This window comes from Lissotriton helveticus, chromosome 9 (genome assembly GCF_964261635.1).
Source record: "Lissotriton helveticus chromosome 9, aLisHel1.1, whole genome shotgun sequence".
NCBI classification, from domain to species: Eukaryota; Metazoa; Chordata; class Amphibia; order Caudata; family Salamandridae; genus Lissotriton; species Lissotriton helveticus.
In genome coordinates, this window is record NC_136070.1 from 379,051,882 (window position 1) to 379,077,891 (window position 26,010).

The 26,010-nt window shown below is 42.2% G+C and overlaps 1 protein-coding gene across 2 annotated transcripts in view; it reads left to right on the forward strand.

Annotated features, from left to right (window-relative positions):
- Positions 1-26,010, forward strand: part of VRK1 (VRK serine/threonine kinase 1) — a 288,098-nt gene that overhangs the window by 62,408 nt on the left and 199,680 nt on the right. For both annotated transcript variants that reach the window (XM_078660130.1, XM_078660131.1), the window contains exon 4: positions 24,364-24,433. In XM_078660130.1, coding sequence (XP_078516256.1) covers positions 24,364-24,433 — 70 coding nt within the window. The remainder of the gene's footprint in view (positions 1-24,363; positions 24,434-26,010) is intronic.

Below are 26,010 nucleotides of genomic sequence, written 5' to 3' on the forward strand. Positions count from 1 at the left end.
ATATGGATGGAAGAGAATTCCATAATAAAGGTCCCTCCATGGAAAATGAGTAGCCCAGTTTTGTGAACCGATTGTATCTTGTCACTTGGTACGTATTGACTTTAGCTGTGTAATTGTCTCAGATCTGTCTGGTATGAAATTTATAAGTAAAGCCATGTCGTCATTTCTACACCAACCACATTATTTCAAAGGTATTGGGTACTATATGTAATAGGAGACCGAGCAATTTCGCATTCTTCTACAGGTGTCGGAGATATGATCTTTCTTTCATAGGCAGGCATGCATCGTTATGTGGGATACCCCTAAGAGATTTGGTAGAATGAGATGTGAAAGAATTGGGATAGTTCTCCGAAATAAACATTAAGTTCAGAACACCCTGAATATTAGAGGCAGGGTGTTGGAACAGAAAAGCTCTCCGCATCGTAATGGACGTTCTCCTCTGACCTGAGTGTCCAACTGTATTGATATCTGGATCCCTAATGCTGATTTTTGTTGTCACAGGCAAACGTGTCATGCGCGTGCGCCAGAACATTGGCCTGTCTCACGGATTGTGTTTTTGTTGGACCAGGAGGGGCGCCCACAGTGCTACTCTCATAGTGGTGGGAAGCTACAGCCTTCTCCAGGAATTAATCTGCACGTGCTCAGTGGTTGCAGCATACCTGGAGATATCGGAAGGAGTAAACCGGTCCGTTTTAACCTGTGTCACTGGAGTGAGTCCTAATGACTTCACTCACTTTTAGAAGATCTACTGTTATCTGCTTCACTCTCTGTTGGCTGCCTCAGATTGGTGTGAAGTGCTGCACAAAAGTGGTGTATCTGCGCTGGATGTAGGTGTGCCTGGGAAGGGTGCAATATATGGATAATGCAGTACCGAGTAGTGCATGCTTTTACTGGGTGTATATGTAAATGAGAGGTAGTGTGCAGTTCATGCAGGATATGTACATGTGCCGGATGTGTGTGCTTGTGAGTGGGACAGTACATGAAGGATACAATCCTGGGTAGTGCGCACATGTTACATGCAAGTGCTGGATGTATGTGTGCTTCTGAGTGGAGCTGTACATGGAGGATTCAGTGCTGTGTGTGTGTGTGTTAGTTACAATACATGGAGGGCCCTCGTTCCATTTTTGGTTGACCCAGGCCTGCATGGTGGAATGTGGAGATGGAGAGATCACGTCAGTCCCCACAGATTTTTGGTTTGGTGTATTCCTGTAAGCTGGGTGGTACACATTGGGGAAGCGAGGACCAGGCCTCCCCTGAACACTTCACAGGGTGCGCTTCGATTCAGTGAGAGGTCACAAGGAAGGGCATATCTCCGGAAGGAGATGGGGCTGATAAGGGAATCCTAAAGATTACGGCTGGGAGCCCAGGACACATCCTTTAATGCATTTATCACTGCTGCTGCTGCTGACTTCCAGGTGTGAACTCCCGTCACTGCCATGGCCTATGTTGTGGGACTATCCGCTTCGCAGACGTCCCTGCTGTGACAGACTGCTTTTCAAGAGGAAAAGGGAGCAGAGGAGCATGCACTTTCAAAAGCAGCAGAACCACAACATAAAATGTTAGACTCAGACCCAAATCACATTTGAGATTGAGACCCCGAAAGTCATCATCTGCCAAGCAGCCTGTGTCAGGAGGGGTAGCTCTGCAGGTCTTCTGCCTTTGACCAGAACCGGGGGCCATGGCATGCTTGACTCCCTACTGGGGGAGGGGGACATCTAGGGAATCCAAGACCACCTGCCCTGGAGCCTGGAGCACCACTGCCTGCCTGCTTGCCAAGACCAATGTGCCCTGTGAGGAAGAGGAGAGCGTTGGTGGGAGCAAGGTCCAATGTAGAGTCCTGTCGAATGAACTCCCTGTACGAGGTGTTGCATTGATCGCGCTGTTGTCCATATGCAGGACTGAGTCTGTGACATCCGGATGCCAGGATAGGGCCACTGTGAAGATAGCCTTGGTAAAGATTGTTTCGCTGTAATGGCCGAAGCCTTGTGCTGTGCTCCTGTATGCCAGTAGGGGCCACTGTGGTAAAGACTGAAGTGCGGTAAGGGCCAAAGCCTTGTGTGGCAGTGGCGCAGCAACCCTCTATGCCGGGAGGTTCGCTGTGGATAAATTTGTAGTGTTGACTGGGCTGGAGCCCATGGCCAGCGAGGAATGGTGACCCTGTGTATTATAGGAGGTTACCAGAAGCACAATGGGCTGCAACTGGGTTGACCACGTTGGATAAGAAAGGATCCTGTGGGAGCACCATCAACCAAGCGTGGGACCAAGAACAGGATAGTCGTAGAGACATTCGCCCCCCCAACCCACCTTCGAATGAGCGTATTAACACTTAGCCTACAGGAGAAGCCGCAGGAAACCTCAGATCGCTGAAGAACAGCGACCGGGAAGAAGACATCCTGTGCCCGCTTAGTGCAGCCGCTGAGTCTGCGTTTGACTGACTTGCCTGATGTGGACTGGAGCTTCGGCAGGTGAGGTATACTCCAGGACTCCGTCTTCTTTCCGCCTGCCGTGGGGGTAAGACTTGCTGCTAAATCAAGCGTGTATGCACTGAAACACTATTGCCTTTAAATCAGTGTCGTAGTGGACTCTTGAAACGCGGACTGCTATTGGGGCATACCCTGGATGTTCTGTAAATCCAAATAGTATGCAGTTCCTATTAAAGAAAAATAAAACAAATGTAGTCGGTGGTCAACTGAGAAACCAGATCGTGGCACCTGATTGCTCAGGAGCAATGACCCTCACACACCCATCATGGGGCAGCTCCTCGTTGGGTTAGCGCTGCAGTGCCCAACGGGCCCTCGAGGGAGCTCTTTACTGGAGACCTTTTGATTTTGCGGCTGTGAAGTATGAGTGACCGTGCTCTGTATGTGATTAGGTGTAGATTGGTGTGATGTCAGTATAAAAATAACGAAGAGGTACCCTGGCGTATTTATTATGTGGGTCCCCTTGTTATAATAAAAGCTGTGAGCAGCTGGAGGTGGTTCAAAGGGTCTGATCCAGCTCAAAGAGTTGTGTTAAAATAGGTGGACATGTTTCTTGCTAAATTACAGTCTCTATTGATCTCGGCAATTCCTCAGTACCGAAGACCTAATCTATTGAGGACTGGGATAATAAAGGTAAGTGTGTATATACATTTTAACCAATCACAAGTGTATATAGTACACCTTAGTCATAAAAACCGACCTGAATGAAAAGAAGTCCCTGTCCCACTCAATCCTCGCGTTTGAGATCGCGACTATTCCCATTTGAAATTTCTGATCACCGACTTGTGTACTGTGCGTTTTCCACAAGTGTTGTCCCTTGCCTGGTTTTTATTGTTTTTATATCTACTACTGTTTTTAATGCTTGCCGATGCTGCACCTGCACTACCAAGGGCCGATTCCCTGTGACATGCATTAACCATTGAAAGTCTCATGCTACATTATGTGTACAAAAGAGACAGATGAGCGACAGAATGCAGAGCAAATCAAACATTCACCCCCAGTCAAGAGATCAGGTCACCATGCCATCCCAGTTTAGACCCAGCCATATGCAAATCAGTCTTTACTCCGTGCCTCATGGGGACAGTCCAGCCCAAACTGCCAAGCCAGGTGCTCCCTGGACGGTAAACCAGCATCCTGGGACCGGTTTCATTTAGATTATGTGTACAGGCATGGCCTAACCTAATAGCTGGAGCCCTAACCTCGGGGGACCACAGTGTAATTGTTTGCAAATGTCGCATTTTTCCTTAGTGTGGTGAGCGGTAGAAATCAAATATTTTTCGTTCCCCCCCCCCATAAAAGTGAATATTTAGCAGGGCGATGCTTACCTGTATTCACCACAGAAAGTCAAGTGCCCAACCCGCCAGCCATAAATAAATACACCTGTTCCGCAGTTCCACAAATTATGCACCAAAACCCATGAAAATCCCGAGTTATAAAGACGTTGCAAATCACATATCCGCCATGACCCCACCAAAACATAAATGTGTACGAACTGGGCCAAGGTCATGCCTTGTTTTGTCGCTGCTTGTTTAATTCATACAGCTGTATAGACTGTAGCTCTGCCTTATGGCTTAGTCCTGGTGATGCCTACTTGGACATGGTGCTTGCCTTTCACAAGAGGCTGCACAGTGTTATATCACTGTTTAAGCTAAATTAAGTTGTGTCTCCCTTTTGGAATAACGGTAATAATGTAAGCAATACCTGGTTTAGCAGGAAAGAAACGTGGTAGGCAGTTCTATGTAGCAGGTATTTTTCCAGAGCTACAGGTTATCTGTAGTTACACTATTTACTACAGTTGTCACTTTCTTGTAGATCTGGCGTGCTAGTACGCTATCTTCATCACCGATTGTAACCAATTATTTAAAATATACGTGCTGTGGCTCCGCCCACATGAGTACACATTGCAAGGCATGAGGGTCTATGTCGGAGGTAGTCATTTTTTAGTGCTTTTTTTGTACTTTGTGTGTAACCGTTATCAAAGCCGAGGCTTCCAATTGTGTACCCTTAATAATAGAACGTCTCCCCATTGTGGTAAACTGATGCCTAGAGATTGCTTCTTTAACAGTCGAACGTTATAATGCATATTTCGTTTCGGTGCCTGCACAGGACGGAAATACCCAAAAATTGTTTACCTTTCAACAACAGTACTTTAAATTACTTTCTACAACACAACATGATAAAAATAAAGTTAAAATCCAGACCTATTTGACTTGCCAATGCTTTTCTATTTTGCCGTTTGTTGGTGGTCTTCTTCGAATTTGGAATAGAATTAAAACACCAAGTCTGCTCTTAGTCTTTTGTGTCCGGAAATGGCCTGTCAGTTAGCATTTTGCAGTATAAAACGTGATGGTGGGGATGGTTTAATTTTTTTTTCTTTTTTTTTTCCTCGTGTTTTGTTTCTGTTACAGACACATCCCGGAGTTTGACGCGATACTAACATTAGAATTGCATATGGGAAATTAAGCCCTGCCTTCTAACCTGAGCAGGCGCTGGCTATGTTCTACTTAATTATTGGGGCGAAGTACAAAATGTTATCTTAAACACTTGGAGCCGCACGCGCGACATCGTTCTTAAACGATTATCACTAGGAGAAAACCATTAAAGCTAAGGGTCATTAGCTTAAAGAGCCTGATGTTATAATGAGGCGACATTGCCCTACAAATACATACATTCGCTCTGCTTTGCATACATCTGTTATTTTAGGTTTCTACCGTGTTTCTGAGGCTGATTGTTACTGTTCAATTGCATTATGGCTAGCGTGTGCACTGCTAGCCTACAGCAGAGTTGCATGGGCTAGAGCTGAAACCAGTGCTTTAAGTGCAAATGCCAAATATTGCTTTATCTGGCAAGTTAAGGCTGCATGTTAACAAATGTCATGGCTTGTTTAATGCTGCCGTTTTAGAACTGAACCACTAAACTTGCGGTTGGTTTTAAACTTCATGTTTGAGTAGCAGTGTAATTTTTAGAACTGGGGTTATTCCGCTGCTCTTACGGGAGACTTTGCATTCTACAGACTCGTGCCTAGTCTATGTCTATAATATATAGCCAGCCATGAACTACAGCTACTTCAATACATATATGCCATATGTTTCAGGGGTTGGAGGTAGATTGGTCAATAGAAAACTGCGGATCCTGACTATTGGAATATTTCGCAGAATCACTGCACCGTTATTTAGTTTGAGATGGATTGTAATGCACTTAATTGAATGAATACTTAACAAAATGCATTGCAAGTTTTACTTGTGTTGGACAAGTAGGCATTGTACTGTAGATTTTGGGTTAAACTTGGAACTGGAAAGAATGTTATTCAGACCTCTGAACGATTTCAGAGAAACATACGGTTGACTGTTCGTTCCATACCACGAAGACGAGATGGCACAGCACAATGTCAGCAGGCCTGTTGTGGGGTAGGGGGTGATCAAATGTGCCCAAGTGTGGACTGTTTAGCACCATGCTCGCACTGCTTCATAAACTTACACAAGCAGGGTGCTAAATACTTGTATGACTGGTTTAAAATCATTTGTGTATTTCGAAATGTCATTTTGCAAGTGGTAACCATGAGTATGGAGAAAAATATATCCAGTAGTCTTTGTTTTCCTGCTGACCTGTAGACCGCACCTTTATTCTTCTATGCTACCGCGTGAGTGTCTTTTGAGAGGAGGGGCATGCTCTGGGCCAGTGGTAAGTACGCCAGGTTACTACAGAAAACATATACTGCATTTTTTTCAGTCTGTAGCTACTACGGACCCTTCTTCAGCAAGGGGTACCCCGAGAATAGCACTTGCCAACTTACAGCTATCTTCATATGAGGCAGGTATAGATTGTAGGTTAAACTTGGAACTGGAAAGAATGTTAATCAGACCTTTGAACGATTTCAGAGAAACATACGGTTGATGCTACATCTTACCAACGAATACTGATTAATCTGGGATTCTGGCTGGCAAAAAGGGAAATAGCATGTAGGCAGGCATCCCCAGTGATCTGTAGGCTAAGGAACTGGGGGAAGGAAATGAATATGAGCTATGTACAAGAGAAAGCGGTCTTTGAAGAGAGTGGGTGCCCAAAAACATTTATAAGGTTTGGAATGGATAATTGTGACTAGTAACTGCTCAAACTGTCGGCGACTTCAGTGGGTGGGAGGATAGTGAAGTTTATTAATTGTATGTTATCTGGTTTGGAAGATCAAAAAAATGCTTTGCGAGAAAAAGGAAAAAACAAACTGGTGTCTCAGGCAGCGAAGATGATAAAAATGCACCTGGATTGGCCTTTGTTTCACATTTTTCCTGATTTCAGTTGTGCAAACATGATCCATAAACTGCACCAGCAGTTTTTCGATTGCTTATTGTTGAATGTGGGTGCTTATCGGGCTCTGCATGGTGGATCACGAGTAAAATGTCATCTTGATGTACTGCAGGCGTTTGCTCCGTGCGTTTGCTCCCTGGTGGACCTGTACACACCCCAAGCCGACAAAGTGCACAAAGCAATTTCCCCTGCAAGGGTCTCTGCGAGAGAGGTCTCTGAATTAGTAGAACTTCTCCCTTCATTGCACATTTCTTCAGAATACTTTCAGGTGCTTCTGAGAGTGAACTTAGACAGACCACAAGAGGTCCACATTACCTTGGACTGAGCTAGAAGTGTCTAGTAGTGAGAGCTGGTGGCTCTTCTTGTTTTCCTGACTTTGCTGCTGCATGTTGAGGAACTTCTTCCATAGTTAGGGCAGGTGTGTGTACATGGAAGTCTCAAATTATATTCATGGAGGTTAAAAGGAGAAATATTTAGTCCTTTTGAGTTTTCTCATAGTTCACAGATAACATTGTGGCAGTGAGCAGTCCTCAACCATATTTGTGTATGGTGGTCTCTTGGCATGTTGTGTAGCTTCTTGCTTTTCCATCTATTTGGACCCTCTTTGGGCCCAAATTACCATATATTCTAAAGTGTACTTTCTTTTTGGTCAAGCAAAATTTCATTGTTGATTGTTTTAACATGTAACTAGCAGCACTGTCACATTTTTCGTCTTTGCCATTATGCCCTTTGTTTTTGTTGATGGTCTAAATGGTCAGTGGGATTTTAATTTGGCATTTACTTTTTAATGGGCTCATCGTTCAAGCCTGTAGTCTTCCTTAAATCTTGTGAAACTGTCCTCATGATCACCATTACTTTGATGCGGAGAGCAACCTTTAAGCATTGTTGATTAACAATCCTTGTACTTAGTATTTTTTCTGGACAAGTTTATTTTGAGAAGTCTGGCAGCTTTTGTCACTAAGATTGTTCTCCCTTTTCTTTCAGACTTTCTTGCCCCCCCCCCCTCTCTCCCCTGAGCCATGCGAGGATTATGAAAGGCTGCACCAGCTTAATTCTAAGCAAATCACTTTTATATAGAAAGTTAAAAGGATACTTGCTTCGACTAGGTTTTTCGTAGGTATTGCATGGCAAACGAAAGGTGGTCCTCAAGCCTTCCATTTTCTGCTGTATTGTTCCTTGCATAAGTATCTGATGTACTCACCAAGAATGAACCCCCTTAAAGTATTTGCCCCTTAACCGCATGCGCGCTAGCGGTTTTCCCGCTGCGCGCTGCGATTTTAAAAATCCCGCGTTACGTGACAAGGTCAGCTCGTCATGCGCGTAGCGCAGGTAACGCTCATGACGAGCTGACCTTGTCATGAGCGTAGAAGGGGTTAAAGCATTAGGGCATACTTAGCTAGGACAGTTTCTTCTGAATTATCGAAAGCGCTGTGGTTGGTTCCCCATGCCTATCCTGATCTGTTGCGATGTTAAGTGGGGCTCTGTACATACGTTAGCAAAGCATTACAGTGTGGATTACCAGTTAAGAGTCACTATTTATGAGTTGTGTGCTCCATAATTTATTGATCTAACACCAACTACCTTTAGTTCTTCCTTGATATTACTAGCAGATTCAATGGCGTTGGAGCAGGAAGAAATATCCATTAGAACAGTAAGTTACTTATCTTTGGTAAACCTCTTTCCAGTGGATACTCTTATTGTTCTGCAGATTCCTCATCGCCTGTCCTCCTCAATTTGAGAAGGTTATGGCTAACCTTCCCTTATTAGGGTAATTGAATTCCAATGTTGCTGGATTCTACTTGTTGCTAAAATTTGGCACACCTGTCACATTTTCTTTAATTCCATTGGTTTTCCAATCCTCTTTGCCTTATAAACGGACATCAGCACACACAGGGGTGCCTTATATGGCTCCATATTGTTGCATCCTGCTGAGGAGCAGAGCCATGACTGAAACGGCTCCTACCCCACCCAGTGCTGCTGTGGAGCTGTTGCTATGAGAATGTTCTCAAGTTTCAGTTTGCAGTCTTAGGGATATTTAAAGATGAGGAATCTGTGAAGCGGTGAACTATCTTAGGGCCTGATTTAGTGGTTGACTGAAGGAGTAAAGGCTGTTGGTGGCAGAGGACCCGCCAAATTTAGAATTTATGAACCACCACGGTGATTCACACAAAGCTGTTCAAAAGTTAGGCGTGTGTCTGATTGGTGATGGACTCTTACAACAAAGTTTTAAGCTTTTACTTATCCAAAAGCAAATTCCAAAAACCAGCATCAGTTTTTGAAGAAGTAAATAATGGCTCAGCTACTATGGGAGTTTTCGTCCATGATTTTGTTTCTAATTTTCTTACTTATATTTTACTGTCCCTCACCCCCAGAGTAATCCTGGCGGGGATGGACCGTAAAAAAAAAGCCATCCATTCGTTCACTCCAAAAAATCGGTTTGTCAGATGGCTTACTTCGAACACTCCATGTGTCCTTTTGCCATCAGAGAAAGGTTCATGCTGATGTAGTACATTTCTCTCCGTTGGTATAAACCTGGTCATCCGCCCAAATTAACAAGCATTAGAAATGCAATAGGTCTCGCAGCATTAGAGTTAGTGCTTTTAGAATTGTTAATGGGTTTAGCATGAGGGTGAGGGTGAGTGAGGGTGAGGGTGAGTGAGTGTGAGTGTGGGTGAGTGGGGGTGAGTGTGAGTGGGGGTGAGTGTGGGTGAGTGTGGGTGAGGGTGAGGGATTGAGGGTGAGGGGTTGAGGGTGAGTGAGGGTGAGGGGTTGAGGGTGAGTGAGGGTGAGGGGTTGAGGGTGAATGAGGGTGAGGGAGGGTGAGGGGTTGAGGGGTTGAGGGTGAGTGGGGGTGAGTGAGGGTGAGGGGTTGAAGGTGAGTGAGGGTGAAGGTGAGTGAGGGTGAGTGTGGGTGAGTGTGGGTGAGTGTGGGTGAGTGTGGGTGAGTGTGGGTGAGTGATTGAGGGTGAGGGGTTGAGGGTGAGGGGTTGAGGGTGGGTGAGGGGTTGAGGGTGAGCGAGGGTGAGGGTGAGTGAGGGTGAGGGGTTGAGGGTGAGGGGTTGAGGGTGAGTGGGGGTGAGTGAGGGTGAGGGGTTGAGGGTGAGTGAGGGTGAGGGGTTGAGGGTGAGTGAGGGTGAGGGGTTGAGGGTGAGTGAGTGTGGGTGAGTGTGGGTGAGTGTGGGTGAGTGTGGGTGAGTGTGGGTGAGTGTGGGTGAGTGTGGGTGAGGGATTGAGGGTGAGGGGTTGAGGGTGAGGGGTTGAGGGTGGGTGAGGGGTTGAGGGTGAGGGGTTGAGGGTGAGGGGTTGAGGGTGAGGGGTTGAGGGTGAGTGGGGGTGAGGGTGAGTGAGGGTGAGGGGTTGAGGGTGAGGGGTTGAGGGTGAGTGGGGGTGAGTGAGGGTGAGGGGTTGAGGGTGAGGGGTTGAGGGTGAGTGGGGGTGAGTGAGGGTGAGGGGTTGAGGGTGAGTGAGGATGAGGGGTTGAGGGTGGGTGAGGGTGAGGGGTTGAGGGTGAGGGGTTGAGGGTGAGTGGGGGTGAGTGTGAGTGAGGGTGAGTGAAGGTGAGTGAAGGTGGGTGAGTGTGAGGGGTTGAGGGTCTTGAATATTAATATAGATATACCTGTTTGTGTGTATATTTTGCACTACTGCTGTACTTGAAATCAATCGTTTTATGTATTGATCAATTGACAAATGTATTACAAAATCTGCAGAATGTAAGGGGTTGAGGCAACACACTGGGTTATAAGGGGTGACTATTATTTACACTTCGCTGTGTTGAAAGTATATAAATAAGATACTAGGACAAACATTTTATTTTTATGTGTTTATATTTGGTATAATTCAGATTTTTTAAATTCATTCTGGGTAAACTCGAGGCATATTCGAGTATTTGCGTGTTATAAACTTGGATATATTACTTTACTTAGAGCACTGCCATGATGAGTGAGTTTAGAGGTATTCGCGGCGCTAGTCCTTTTTTAGTTTCCGCTCTAAAGTTGGGATTGTGTGCCCCGGTTTAAGTCTAGTTGGTCCGCCCTCTATTTCTAAGCCCTGATATGGCGCGAGAGACAAACGCCTAAACGCAAACTTTTACTCTGGATTGTTGACGGGAGGGAATCCTCTTACCGTGTGATCCTTCCCCGTTGGATTTAATCTTCTACCCAGCAGTGACTTGAGTTGCGCTGACTGTGTAGAGCCCATTGAAAAAATGTGATCGACTCGGGACGCTTTAAATCAGACGGTCCCATTATTCGGTAAGGATTGGTAATATACGAATGACACGCTGTGTGTTATTCTTACGGGTTAATTTAGCTTTGATAGACGTGTAAGTTCCTTGTTTGGTTTAATGAGTATACTTCAATTATTCTTTACAGAAGATCGAGGAGGCGGAGAGTTGAGGCAGGCAGGCAGGCATGGGAGGAGAGGAGGAGGGGGGAGGAGAGTAGGGGAGGCACGGCCTAGCGGCCGTGCAATCAAGTAGTGAGGGGGCGGAGTTGTGGGAAGGCTGAGAGAGAGAGTAGGCGGCTGGGGGCATGTGCACGCGCATTTAAGCTCAATGCGCACGCGCATTGAGCTTAAATTTATCGTGCACTGCAAGGAATCGCCACGATTCCTTGCAGTGTGGATAAAGAGTAGATGAGCCCCTATAGTCTCGCTTGCTCGATGCGCATGCGCATCGACAGGCGAGACCTAAAAATGGGCAGGGGGACAGTTTGATAGGCAGGGTACCCCCATTGTTGTTGCCATAAATTGGGTCCTTAATTGTTTGGTATCTGCATATGTTGGATATCCAGTGCTTTTATTTTTATTTATTTTAAGTACACAATCCAACCTTCCTCCTTGACACTTTCCCATTGTGCGGCATTCAAAACAAACTAGTGCGTTTTTTGGTCATCTATGTTCTTGACACTTGTGAGAAACCAATTAGTCATATGGCTTTGCTATCATTACCTACAGTCCTGGAGGTAATTTCACCATAATAAAAGTACACCAGGAAAAAAGGTTATAGTTTACTGATGGCCCCAATGAGCACATTGGTCCATGAGTAGTCTGAATGTCTTGCAAAACCCTGCATATACTTTGTAGTGCCCGAGTATTGGCATACAAGAGAATATCGTACTTTGACTTTGTCTGAGAGAGAAAAACAATTTAAAACTATTGATAATTAAGATAGCTTAATAGTTTCATTTTTGAAAGGACATTCGAATTGAGGGTTCCAGCAATAAGGTAATATGCATCTGAAGTAGTTGTATAGGTGTGGCGCCGCGGCCAAGGCGACTGACGCAGGAATCTGAGGACCACGGTTCGATCCCCGGCTCCGGCGGCAGGTTAGCCCAGCACCATGTGACTCTGGGCAATAGCTCGCTTAATCTTCCCGACGGCCCCCAGCGCCTAGAGACCCTTATGGGTGATTGTGCGCTTTACAAATGTGGACTTTTATGTGTAAAAAAAGCATTTTTTGAGTAGTGGCTGGATTAGGCAAATGCTCTGATCATAGCTTGAATCTGGCCTGGGATCACTAGATCACAAGGACTCCAGTGCGCACTAACTAAATAATATTTTCAAAGTTTTCAAATTATTACATTTTAATCCATATGCTTTGGTTTTTCATCATTTCATTTTAAACACATGTAACATAGTCAAATACAATGTATGTATACGAAATATACAGTTTACATGTCATATCAAACATTTTCCACAAATTTTTATACGCAACACAATTATATATACAACCCAATGCATTTCGGGGTTATGAACCCCTTCGTCAGGGGCCTATGAAAGGAAAGAAAAGAAAAGGAAACCTCTTTAGTGACGATGCTTAAAGAAGAGTAGTAATTTACTATGTAAGTTGATATGGCATTTCCTTACCTAAATAACTGGTTGGAAACTCGTTGCGTGATCTGTATAGTTTAGGGAAGATCTAAAGGAATATATGTGATCAAATAAGTATCCATGGATAACGCTAAAGACAGCACAAGATGTCACCTAGTGCTTATATGTAGTTACCTTATGTCCGGTAGTTGAAAAACCACTACCTATAAATAAATCAAAAACACGGACCTGCCATGAGTAATCCAATAACTTATAGTCATTTAACCACAAGGGGTTATCAGTTAACCACAAGGGTTTATTCACTATGTAATGAGCACAAGGCTCTATGCTCACCTCAAAGTCTGGGCTTCTTATCAGCGATGCTATAGGGAAATCTAGCAAGATAAAAATGAAAAGTAGCGAGCATTGAAAACTCTCTTGTATATATAGCCACCCTGTAACACAATTAAAGATATAGGGCGTTATTTTACCTGCAAGTCCTTTAGTAGTTCACAGAATCTCGCTTAAACTCAGTTTCCTCATACACTACAAATAAATAGAGAGCTGCGTTTTAGTGTCCGGTGAATAAAAACGATAACCATAAAGGTTCACGAAGCTCTTCTTACTCTAAACGCTTACCGGAGGCGTGTAGACAGTGGCGTTTTCTCGGCGTCTTCCCTCACTACTGACATCGAGGACGGAAGTCCCTCGTTTATGTTGATACAGGAAACTTGACTCTCCCTGAAAAGACGGACTGAGACATTGACCGATGGCGGCCATGTCTAAAAGTGCTGTTTAACATTTAGTTGCCTACATTATCTACAGTACCTGCAGTAACTATATGCAAATAATACATGAAGTGTTTCCTCCTATTAACAACGTGGACAAAAGTCCTTCATTGAAGAGAAAATTGATGAACTGATGCTTCCGAGATAGAGCGCAGACGTAGGCGTACACGTATGTAAATCCTATCTAAAGGGATATTCTCAATTGATTCCCTATGGGTTATAAACTATCGGGAGCATATTGAACAGATGACTTTAAGATTATTATAGATAGAAAAACTACATTCAGATGATACGTGGAATCATATCTATTCATTTATATGGCCAATGCAGGTGATAACGAATAAAGTAAAATAAAATAAAAAGGATGAATAGAGAAGAAAAAGAGAGTGAAAATGATCAATCAGAGATCAGTTAATCATATATACATTCTTTTGTTGTCAAAGTAAAATAATTCAACCAACAATTAGATCATTACTGAAATCACTATACGACCCTGTATGTATACCAACTTAATCAAAGTACCACTGTGCAGGTTATACCCTATGGGAAATTAGCTGCAATATCTAGTATAAACTAAAGGAAACATATCATGTCCAATTTGTCATTAAGCCCATCTGGCATTAGGGTCTGCAATTTTCGAATCCAAAAGGCTTCTCTTCTCAGTAGAATTTTTACATTGTCTATTCCCAAGCGTTGCGGGACTTGTTCGATAATCTGGAAACGAACCTGTGCTCGATCAAATGGTTAAATTTGAGGATAGAGTGCAATACCACCTACCATATATTTTTGTCATTAACTGCACAAGTGAGGTATTAGCACCATTGTAAAAATGTCTTTCGAATCGATAGCATCAATCACAGATAATCGGGCAAATACCAAAGTCTACACATCAGATGAGGCAACGCAAATTTACAAATTAATAAAGGAAGCCAAATCATTCGATGCTCGAGGAAGCTCAGTTGCACAGCAACTTAAACAATTGGAGTACTTAACCAAACGCGAGTTGAACCAACGGTTGCACGCAACTACTCTTGTGCAATACCACCGTGTAAGGAGGATCCCGCGAGGATTGAGGCTTGCAATTAGACCTATGTTGTATCGGCTGAATAGCAATCCTAAATTTATGGAAAAATGGTTTGAGATTCTAAATAAATGTTCTCTGGACCTTATATTGCTGTTAATTGAGGAACTAGCCAAGACAATAACAGAACTTGAGGAGGAAATATATAATTTGAAATCAGAATTGTCTAAGAGGGTTGAAGAAGAGCCATGGAGTAGATTTCTTGAGGATATGGACATCAAACTGGAGAAATACGGCAAGGAACTGGAGGAGACAAAATTACGCAAGTTTTAGCGAGACACCATAGACTATAAGTTGAACGAGGCCTACACATGGGCAGAAGTCTATGCAAAAAGACGTTTCACGGGAAAGAAACAACAAACAACCTCATCTCAAGAAAGCGTGGTCTCGGACAGTGAAACTAGTACAGCTAGACAACCTTTACCGCAGGAACAACCACACAAAAAAGATACTGGGAAAACTGTTACAATCGACCTGGCATCCGCATCGGTTTCAGACCCTTTTTTAGAGCAGGACACGAGCCTTGCCAAACCACCGGAGCTAATTACACCTCAGCCTGGCGACAAAAGACAAGAAGAGGACAAGGCAAAAGAGAAAGAAAAAGAGAAAGAACAAGCGAAAAAACCGGGACTACGGAGTCAGAGCAGAATCTAGTTATCAACATCTCTAAGTACTCACCGTCTAAATTTGAGGTTCAGCTACTAAATAAAGGACCTACGTTTGTCAGTACTTACCGCACTAATGAACTAGAGACTGAAGTGGCATTCTTTAAGTTCATGAGGATTTTACGATTAAAATATTTCTTCACTATTTTGAATCCGATAGAGACACAGGAAAGCACAGTACAGCAGTTTAAACCGAAAAGTAATTTTATGGCACCTGTCTCACATAAAAGTCTTGACCTATTTGAAACTCTGGTCAAAGCAGACATGACCAAGATCAAATATAAAAGTAAACTACAAAACCTGACACGTGCTGAACTGAGTGCTTTACGTACTCTCCGCAACAACAAGGACATAATGATTCAAAAGGCAGATAAAGGAGGAGGCCTTGTAATTATGGATTTGAGTTTCTATCTAATGAAAGGTAATGAGCATGTACTTGATGCTGAAGTTTATCTTAAACTGCCGCACGATCCCACAAGTGAGATTGCTAGTAACTTGGATCGGATTCTTGACAAAGCTGAAGAGCTAGGATGGGTTACTTCAGCGACCAAAAAATATCTCAGGCAAACATATCCAAGGAGGCCGAAAATATATTTTTTGCCTAAGATCCATAAAAGCTTGCAAAACCCGCCAATCAGACCGATTGTTTCAGGGTGTTCTTCAATTTTTGAGAATTTGGGCATATTCATAGATGCACATATGCAAGGTTTTATGCAGGACTGGCCAACATACCTGGAGGATACTTCGCATTTTTTAAGAAGTATTACTTCTTTGAATTCACAAACTGAGGAGAACCTAATATTGTGCACAATAGACGTTGTGTCGCTGTACACGTCGATCCCTCATCAATTGGGTCTTGAAGCTATGGAATGGGCACTATTGAGAATGGATAAACCGCTTGAAACGAAGTACCTAATCATGCAACTGCTAGAATTTTGTTTAAGCAACAGCTACTTTGTTTGGCAAAATGAATATTTCACTCAATTAAGTGGCACAGCATGGGTTTTCCTGGGGCCTGTATTTATGCAAACATCTTTATGGCGAAATTCGAATTGGAGTACATTTTGGAGGACATCACATGGCAAACTGGAATTTTGTATTACAAGAGGTATATTGATGATATCTTCCTCGTTTGGAAGAAACCAATTGAAGATCTCAAGGGTAACATACAGAGTTTGAATTTAATCAACCCAAGGATTCAATTCACAAGTCAAACGAGTTTTATTACACTACCTTTTTTGGATGTACAGGTGAAATTAGATGGCAATAAGATTCATACTGAACTTTACAAAAAACCAACTGATAAGAATACTGCACTTCAGTATGGAAGCTTTCACCCGACTACTCTCAAAAACAATCTTCCAGTGTCTCAGTTTATGAGAATCAAAAGAATAGCATCGGATGATGCTCAATGTGCCATAAGTTTTGAAAAACAAAAACTTTGTTACCTAAGTCGAGGTTACCCTGAAAAATTAATTGATTTACAAATGGAAAGAGTTAAAACGATGCCAAGGGCAGAACTGCTACAAAAAAAGACTAAAGATTTGCAAAAGAAGATGGTATTTGTTTCAAAATACTCAACGTCAACCAGAGAAATTAAAAGGACAATACTTAGAAGATGGGATATCTTACAAATGGAAAGTGACTTTGAACACTTGTATGATCAGAAACCCCTCTTTGCATATTCAAGGTCAAGAAACATAAGAGAATTGTTGAATAGACCAGACGGTATGGAATTAGAAATAGCCAGCCCTAGAGGCACAACTAAATGCTTTAACTGTAAGAACTGCAACAACGTAATCAGCGGAGATAAATTGTCACATCCAAAAACAGGAGAACAAATAACTCTACGACATTCGGCAAACTGTAACGCAGAGCATGTGGTATACTCCATCAAATGCCCCTGTGGCTTATTGTATGTCGGTAAAACCGACAGGAAAATGAAAACACGCTTGACGGAGCATAAAAGCAGAATTCGGAATAAAAATTTGACTTCACCATTGGCTAGACATTGGGTCGAAAAAGGCCATACCATAGCACAGGTTCGTTTCCAGATTATCGAACAAGTCCCGCAACGCTTGGGAATAGACAATGTAAAAATTCTACTGAGAAGAGAAGCCTTTTGGATTCGAAAATTACAGACCCTAATGCCAGATGGGCTTAATGACAAATTGGACATGATATGTTTCCTTTAGTTTATACTAGATATTGCAGCTAATTTCCCATAGGGTATAACCTGCACAGTGGTACTTTGATTAAGTTGGTATACATACAGGGTCGTATAGTGATTTCAGTAATGATCTAATTGTTGGTTGAATTATTTTACTTTGACAACAAAAGAATGTATATATGATTAACTGATCTCTGATTGATCATTTTCACTCTTTTTCTTCTCTATTCATCCTTTTTATTTTATTTTACTTTATTCGTTATCACCTGCATTGGCCATATAAATGAATAGATATGATTCCACGTATCATCTGAATGTAGTTTTTCTATCTATAATAATCTTAAAGTCATCTGTTCAATATGCTCCCGATAGTTTATAACCCATAGGGAATCAATTGAGAATATCCCTTTAGATAGGATTTACATACGTGTACGCCTACGTCTGCGCTCTATCTCGGAAGCATCAGTTCATCAATTTTCTCTTCAATGAAGGACTTTTGTCCACGTTGTTAATAGGAGGAAACACTTCATGTATTATTTGCATATAGTTACTGCAGGTACTGTAGATAATGTAGGCAACTAAATGTTAAACAGCACTTTTAGACATGGCCGCCATCGGTCAATGTCTCAGTCCGTCTTTTCAGGGAGAGTCAAGTTTCCTGTATCAACATAAACGAGGGACTTCCGTCCTCGATGTCAGTAGTGAGGGAAGACGCCGAGAAAACGCCACTGTCTACACGCCTCCGGTAAGCGTTTAGAGTAAGAAGAGCTTCGTGAACCTTTATGGTTATCGTTTTTATTCACCGGACACTAAAACGCAGCTCTCTATTTATTTGTAGTGTATGAGGAAACTGAGTTTAAGCGAGATTCTGTGAACTACTAAAGGACTTGCAGGTAAAATAACGCCCTATATCTTTAATTGTGTTACAGGGTGGCTATATATACAAGAGAGTTTTCAATGCTCGCTACTTTTCATTTTTATCTTGCTAGATTTCCCTATAGCATCGCTGATAAGAAGCCCAGACTTTGAGGTGAGCATAGAGCCTTGTGCTCATTACATAGTGAATAAACCCTTGTGGTTAACTGATAACCCCTTGTGGTTAAATGACTATAAGTTATTGGATTACTCATGGCAGGTCCGTGTTTTTGATTTATTTATAGGTAGTGGTTTTTCAACTACCGGACATAAGGTAACTACATATAAGCACTAGGTGACATCTTGTGCTGTCTTTAGCGTTATCCATGGATACTTATTTGATCACATATATTCCTTTAGATCTTCCCTAAACTATACAGATCACGCAACGAGTTTGCAACCAGTTATTTAGGTAAGGAAATGCCATATCAACTTACATAGTAAATTACTACTCTTCTTTAAGCATCGTCACTAAAGAGGTTTCCTTTTCTTTTCTTTCCTTTCATAGGCCCCTGACGAAGGGGTTCATAACCCCGAAATGCATTGGGTTGTATATATAATTGTGTTGCGTATAAAAATTTGTGGAAAATGTTTGATATGACATGTAAACTGTATATTTCGTATACATACATTGTATTTGACTATGTTACATGTGTTTAAAATGAAATGATGAAAAACCAAAGCATATGGATTAAAATGTAATAATTTGAAAACTTTGAAAATATTATTTAGTTAGTGCGCACTGGAGTCCTTGTGATCTAGTGATCCCAGGCCAGATTCATTGTATTGTTGGTTCTAGCAGGCACCAATCTAGTGCAGCACACGTATCGATCAAATGGTTAAATTTGAGGATAGAGTGCAATACCACCTACCATATATTTCTGATCATAGCTTGGTCACAAGTTGTTTTTGAAGTCTACAATGTACCGTTTAGAACAATAAATATTTTATGCTAGCAGTTCTACAGTAAACTATTTCAGATGAACAATTTAATTGAATAACATATTTTAGTTGAGTCTTTTTTTAAGTAGAGCCCAGACAGTTTGAAAGACATGCTGTATCTCTTCTGAGGGCTTTTGGCTTGCCCATTGATTGCCATTGGTGGTTTTCTGTGGCATTCTGAAACGCTTGCTTTTTATTGGTCTATTACTGCAATTGTCCCTCCTTTGTGTGGCTCGCTCCTCCCATTGCAATTTCAGTAATGTTTTCTTTTGTCTGTCCCGCAGGAGGAGACAGTCCCTGGCGGGTCGGGCCGTGCAGGGGCCTGGCTTCACTCTTTGGCGCGTGTTTCTTTTGTTTTTGGTGCTTGCAATATTGTCACTCCTTGCTACTCTCCGAATTCATGGTTTCTCCTGTCATCCCAGTGATGCTGTTTACAATCTGTGGCATTGTGGTACACAGTCTCATCTCTACAGTGTTGTTACCCATTGTTGTTGCTTGTGCGGGGCTAAGCCCTCGCATATACCTTATGGATGTCCCAGCTCTCCTGGCATAACCCCCACGTCTGTTTAGTTTTGGGATTACAGGTCCAGAAGGGCCCATCTTCCAGCGGAGTGGTGTATTAATATGTTAAGCCCAAGTGCTTGCAAAATCATCTCAATTATGCCGCAGGTGTGGGGTTGATTTCTCAATTTCCCTAAAAGCGGAGCTGGCCACGCCTCGGTTTCCAGGTTTATTCTTTGGCAAGAGTTATTTTTTATGATAATGATATTAAATGTTTATTGTTAAGTTAATTAAAACCGTAACCATTTTTCCGCATGAGTAAAAGTAAGCAACAAAATTTGTTCTATTTTCATATTTTAAAAAATTATAGGCTTTACATTCTCAATTGTTATAATTAATGATTTTCATATGCCTGTAATGAGCTTCATGGCTTGCAATTATAAACTTACTAAATCATAACATTTCCCCATTCTGCCGCTCAGTTAAAAGATAACTTTTCAGGCCTGATTATGAGGATACAAGCATTCTCCATTTGCATGTCCTGAACAATAGAGTTTCTTGTCAGTTCGTAGTTTTCTGCTTCTACTTTGTACTTAGCTTTTCATTTTTCAGTGCCTAATCGTGAAGTTTGAGAAATTTTATCAATTGGCAGTTCATTTGAGGATCTGAAGGGTCTAGCCCTATTATTATGGCGGCTCTACATGTCCTTATACTTCTGACATTTAGAGCTTTTCTTATTAAAGTGACACATGCTGTGTGAAGTTTGGGGCATGTGCAAATTAGATGGATAAAGTTCTCTTTTTTGGTGCCGCAGAGTCGGCATAGTGTAGGCCCTTTAGGACCCAGGTTGGCTGGTCTGCAATAGATAGTAGTTTTTTAAAGCAAAGAGCCATCAGTTGTCTTTTTTGATAAATTGTAAATTTAATACTTAAATAAGGTTCCGGTGCGAAGATCTTGTTGTGTTTGCTCACCATCCAGGCGTGCGCTCTCAACCTAAAGATATTTTTGTCCACTAACAAGGAGTGCAGTTTTGCAGTTTTGTTTATTGCTTAAAGGTTGAATAAGGCAGGTTGTTGTTCCATAGCTCGCCTGTGCAAGTAGATGTTAGGGCTTTTAGAAGATATTGATTGTATGGTGATTTTTTTTTTATTGTTTTCAAGTTCCGTCCAGAGGGCCCTTTTGAGTATGGATTGGATGTATTCTGTTTGTCTATACCAGAGCTTTATTGTAGAGTACATCCTCCCTGTTGTTCCGAATTCAAGTCGCACCTGGGCTGGTGAAGCTGACTGATGAATCTGAAAAACCTTTTTGCATGTTGAAACTAATAGTTCAGAAATTCGGAGTCCTTTCCGTGTAAAGCAATACTGGCATATATTATTGTTGGAAGCATTTTGTCCGATATCACTGCAAGCAAAGGTTTATATGATAGCCCCTTCAATTTTTTTGCCAGGGTCCTAAATGCAAATGTTAATGCACTAGTTCTCTGTGACAAATAAGCTATTTGCGCTATGTGGTTAATCCTGTTGTCCATGTAGAACCCCAAGTATTTATAACTGGTTACCTCCTCTAACGGATTACCTTTGAGCTGTATGTTCTGTTTGGCTGTTGGATAATTACTGAAAAGCATTCTGTTGCTTTTTGATGTATTGATTTCTAATTTGTTGGCTTATATGTATTCCATCATTTCCGTTGGAGACCTCTGGAGACCAATCTTAGTTAGACTCATTAAAACTACATCGTTCGCGTAGGAGAGATGCGATAATGATAACTTTCCCAGTTGCGGGGATGCAAATTGATCTTATCAAGCCGATGTGCGAGGTCCGACATAAAAAGGTTAAGGAGGAGCGGGGCCAACATGCATCCTTGTTTTAAACCTTAGTTTGCGTACAACTTTATCGATAGTCTTGAGCCGTCGCCCAGCTTTATTCTTATCCATGTTTGGGAATAGCGTAGCCATATTCCTCTTAATATTCTATGAGGAATATTCCAGTATTAACATTTTTCCCATCGGAGGTGACGATCCACACTGTCAAATGCTGCCTTTAGATCTATAAAACAGAGATGCAGTTGCTATTTTCTCCGCTTGCATTTGTCTACTATTAATGAAAGAGTTAAAATATTCGTGATCTTCCCGATCCCTTTTCTAAAGCCTGTTGTGTTGGCAGGAATCAGGTTAAGCTTTGACCACTATTAGATCTTCCAAGACCAGGAAGGCTTAATACTTTGCCTCTACATATAATAAGGCAATTAACCTGTAGTTCGATAGATGTGTTCTATCTTCTCCTTTGTAAATTGGTGTGATAAAGGAGCCTTGCCAGCTAAGTGGAATTTGATTTAGTTGCTCCATATTTTTAAATAGTAAGGTTAGATGGATGCTCCAGAAGGATGGAACATTAAAAAAAATTACTTGAGGAATGCCGTTGAGCCCTGGCGCCCCGTCTCCTTTACCTTTACGTATTATGCTTGTTAAATCTTCTGCTAAGTAAGTGGCCGTATCTGGTTTTTCCTTTGAACCACAAGTACCCTCTTTGTTGTAAATCTTTGTTGTGTTTTACGCTATCAACTCAGAGTTTACCTTTAAGTAGCAAGTTCTGTCTTGTTCTTGATTAGAATTTCTTACATTTGCAAGAGTTGGACAACTAGGGGCGCCTAGGTTCGCATTGCATCTCAAAGCTCCTGGCTCACCAACTGCTGCAAGAAGGGACATCTTTCGTGGTCAGGAATGACTAAGTGCTGGCACCAACTGAGTCTACTTTGTGGACGCAAAGGCTGGTATCGGCTCAGCGTGTAATGCATACCTTAGGAATGTGGCACTCACTGTGCCTTCGATAACCTAAGCAAGGTGGCACCATCTCAGCCTACACTGCAGATGCACTGAGGATGGCACTGGCTTAGGTAACGGTATTGACTTCTAGGAACTGACATTTGGTGTGCCTCCGCTATGGATTGATAAGAGGGTCATGGCTCGCCCTATTGTATGTAATCACATATTGTAACAGCGTTTGAGCCAGTGGTCGGGATTTATGGGGATTGGCACTGGCTGTGCAAGTAACTTATGGAAAGTAGGTACTTAACTGAGAAGGGTACGGATTTGGCCAATAGTATATAACTTTGGAGACTGGAACCGGAGCAGCCAAAGCCTGTGGTCTGGATTTGCTGAGAATAGAACAGGTCCCGCTAGCAGTATGTACCACTACAGAGTGGCACAGGCTGTGCCTGTGATACAGACTCACAGAGGGTGCCACAATCCATGTCTGTGGTAGAGGACAGTGCCCGCTATGCCACAATCAAGCTATACCCAAATGTTGACCAATAACAAGCGCAACACCAGGCTTGGGTTGCTTGTGTTTTGTGCTATTACAAGTAGCTGAGATTAATTCAAGTATTCCATCCTTTACTTTTTTTTATACTTTGCTCTGCTAGGGGCATTTAAAGGCTGAGAGTGACTCCAGTTACTATGTGGACGTTTACAGGCTAGCAGCCGCTCAGACTGTGGTATCTAAGCAGAGTGGCTCCATTACAGTATAGAGCTCTAAAGTTTGACAGCAGCGCCATAGACGGGGCTATGGTATCTAGAAAGGCTGACAGCGACTTGGTTATGGTATGGGCATATAGAAACTACATACTACTCAATACCACATAAATACACCCCACATAAATACACTCTATGCCACATAACCGTCCACATAAATACACTCCACACCATGCTACATAATTCCACTCGACACAATTTTCCTCAACACCACACTCTTCCAAGCCACACTATTCAACTCCACACAAACCCATTCCACATCACATAATTCAACACCCAACCACATTATTCCACTCCACAATTCCACTACATACCACATATATCCAATATGCAACACATAATTCAACATTATACCACACAATTCAACCGCACACAACATAATTACACTCCACGACATAAGACTTCACAACTCTAAATACAATTCCACATAATTACATTCCATTTAACACAATCGCACTCTATATAATCCCAATACACTCAAAACACATAATTACTATCCACATAATACAACTGCACTTAATGGCACATAATTCCACCACACAAATCCACTCAACACCACACAATTCCACGCTACACAATGCCACACCTAAGAATTCTAATCCAACTCACATAATTACACTCCACTCCAATCCGTAACACATAGATGCAATACATTTTAAAATACATTTACAATGGCAATAGTTCTAACTTTTTTTTTTTTACACCCAAACACACCGATCTGGAGCTGAGCGCCTACCTATTTGTTCATTTTCGTCACCAGAAACGCAAAGCTATCCACATAGTTCCACACCACACAATTCAACTCCAAAAATGTCCAATCCACACCACATAATTTCACACAACACTACATACATCCACTCCAATCCAAAGCAATTGGGTAAAAGACATTAGCGCTTATAAATGCGAGGCCAATCTGCATTGCGAATGCTAGTTTATAGTTGAAGCTAGAACGTTCGCCTGTAACATTTCATTTTAAAACGTGAACTGTCTTTAGAAAATGTAATCGGAGTATTAATTTCGTTTATTAAGACAGCCTCCATGATTTTTTGATGAAACATTGCATATTTAAAACAGTAAATATATGTTCTTGTTCCCACAACATTATCAAGTGGCCTTAATCGAGAAAATGAAAAAGTAGATTCTCATTGTATTATGTTAATTTCTTGATATTTCCCTTAGGAACCAAGCGACAATGGGCCTCTCTTCACTGAATTAAAGTTTTATATGCGAGCAGCCAAACCAGATGAAAGTAAGTAGCATTTAGTCCTCTAAATAAGATTATGAAGTGGGCTAATTCTGCTTTTATTTGTGGAGCAAAACCCATCTGCTTGTTTGTTTATTTAAATATACTGAGCTTTACTAGAAAAATTGCGAAGCTTTGAGACGCACGCGTACAGAGACAGATAGTCATCTCAGATGCTTGAGGACCGTTCTATTTCACCAATAACAGACTTATGAAATTGAACTAAATAAGCTGCTTCCAGACATTAAAGAAAACCCCAGGGAGGTGTTGGGTGTTTTTCCAGGCTCTTCCTTTTAGTAAAGAACCCCACACCTTAGCCCCTACCGTCGATAATTACTTTAAATTGTGTTTTCACTTTTCTTGATTGTCAGCTATTTTCCTTGGGCCCTTGTGCCTACCTCTCGCCAGTTATCACCCACCACACCTTGATTTGTTTTCTTTGTGTTTAGGGCCAATATAAACCCATAGCACATGATGTTGTCATTTTGCTTTTCTCCACTTCCCTCTTCCTTCAGAATCTCTAATTTTGTGGTTTATTCTCTCTGTGGCTATTTTTCAGACTTCCAGTTTGTCCTTTGTGCTTCTTTTTTGTTTTGACTCTAGTTTTAGTTTTTTTGTTTTCTGGCCTTCACTCCCATGTGCACTTTTGTGGTTGTTCCTATGCAATTAGTTCCTTGCTTTCCTACTACTATTTTGTGTTTGCTCTCCACTTTTGATTTTTTTTCTCTTTATAAGCTTATTTCCCCACTCTTACTCTTTTCAGTTCTGACAACTCAACACGTTTGTGGTGTGAATTCTCCAACTCTCAATCTGCTCCTTAGTTCATGTTGGACCTGGCCCTTTTGCAGGGTTTCCCCCAAACCTTTTGCCTTCCTTTGCCTATTTTTCTGACCTTTTTGTTGGCTTTAGGACTCTGGGCAGTTTAACACAGCTAATCAGTGCTAAAGTGCATATGCTATCTCCTCTTAAACATAGTATATTTGATTTCTCCATGATTGACACATTTAATTTACTGGTCAGTCCCAAGTACAGTGCACTTCTGATGGATACTTCTGCCTGTGGATTCCTCACCTTTTGAATACCCCCTGCGCCAGCATTCCGAGGAAATTCTTTCCTAGCTCTCCCACGTCAACGAGGACGTTATAATAGCACGGCTCAGCTTGCGACTCCAAATGACGTCATCGGCGCCATAAGAAGACCTCGTTGGCGTGCTGACGTCCGTTCCCTTTTTAGGTCGAGGCTATCGTCCCTCAGCGAAGCTGGGGGCGGAGCCGAAGATTTAATGATTTCAACAGTGGGGCTTTTTATTTCACCTCTCTTCCATTGGCTAGCTTCGTAAATAGAGGCTAGCCATTGGAAGAGATGTGTGTCAATTACTAGTTTCCCCGCCTTGATGCGATCCGTGGGCGTTTCTGCCTCTTTTTTTAAGTCCCGCCCCTTTTTCGTCGTCATTCGGAGGTGGGCGTTTACTTATTTATTTATTTTTCGGCGCTTTTGTTTTGTCATTTCCCCCGACCGCCGCTGGAGAAAGGTTGTGCTGCTCTTCCGTCGCCCCCCCCCCCCTCGTTGTGCTCCTCGAGCCC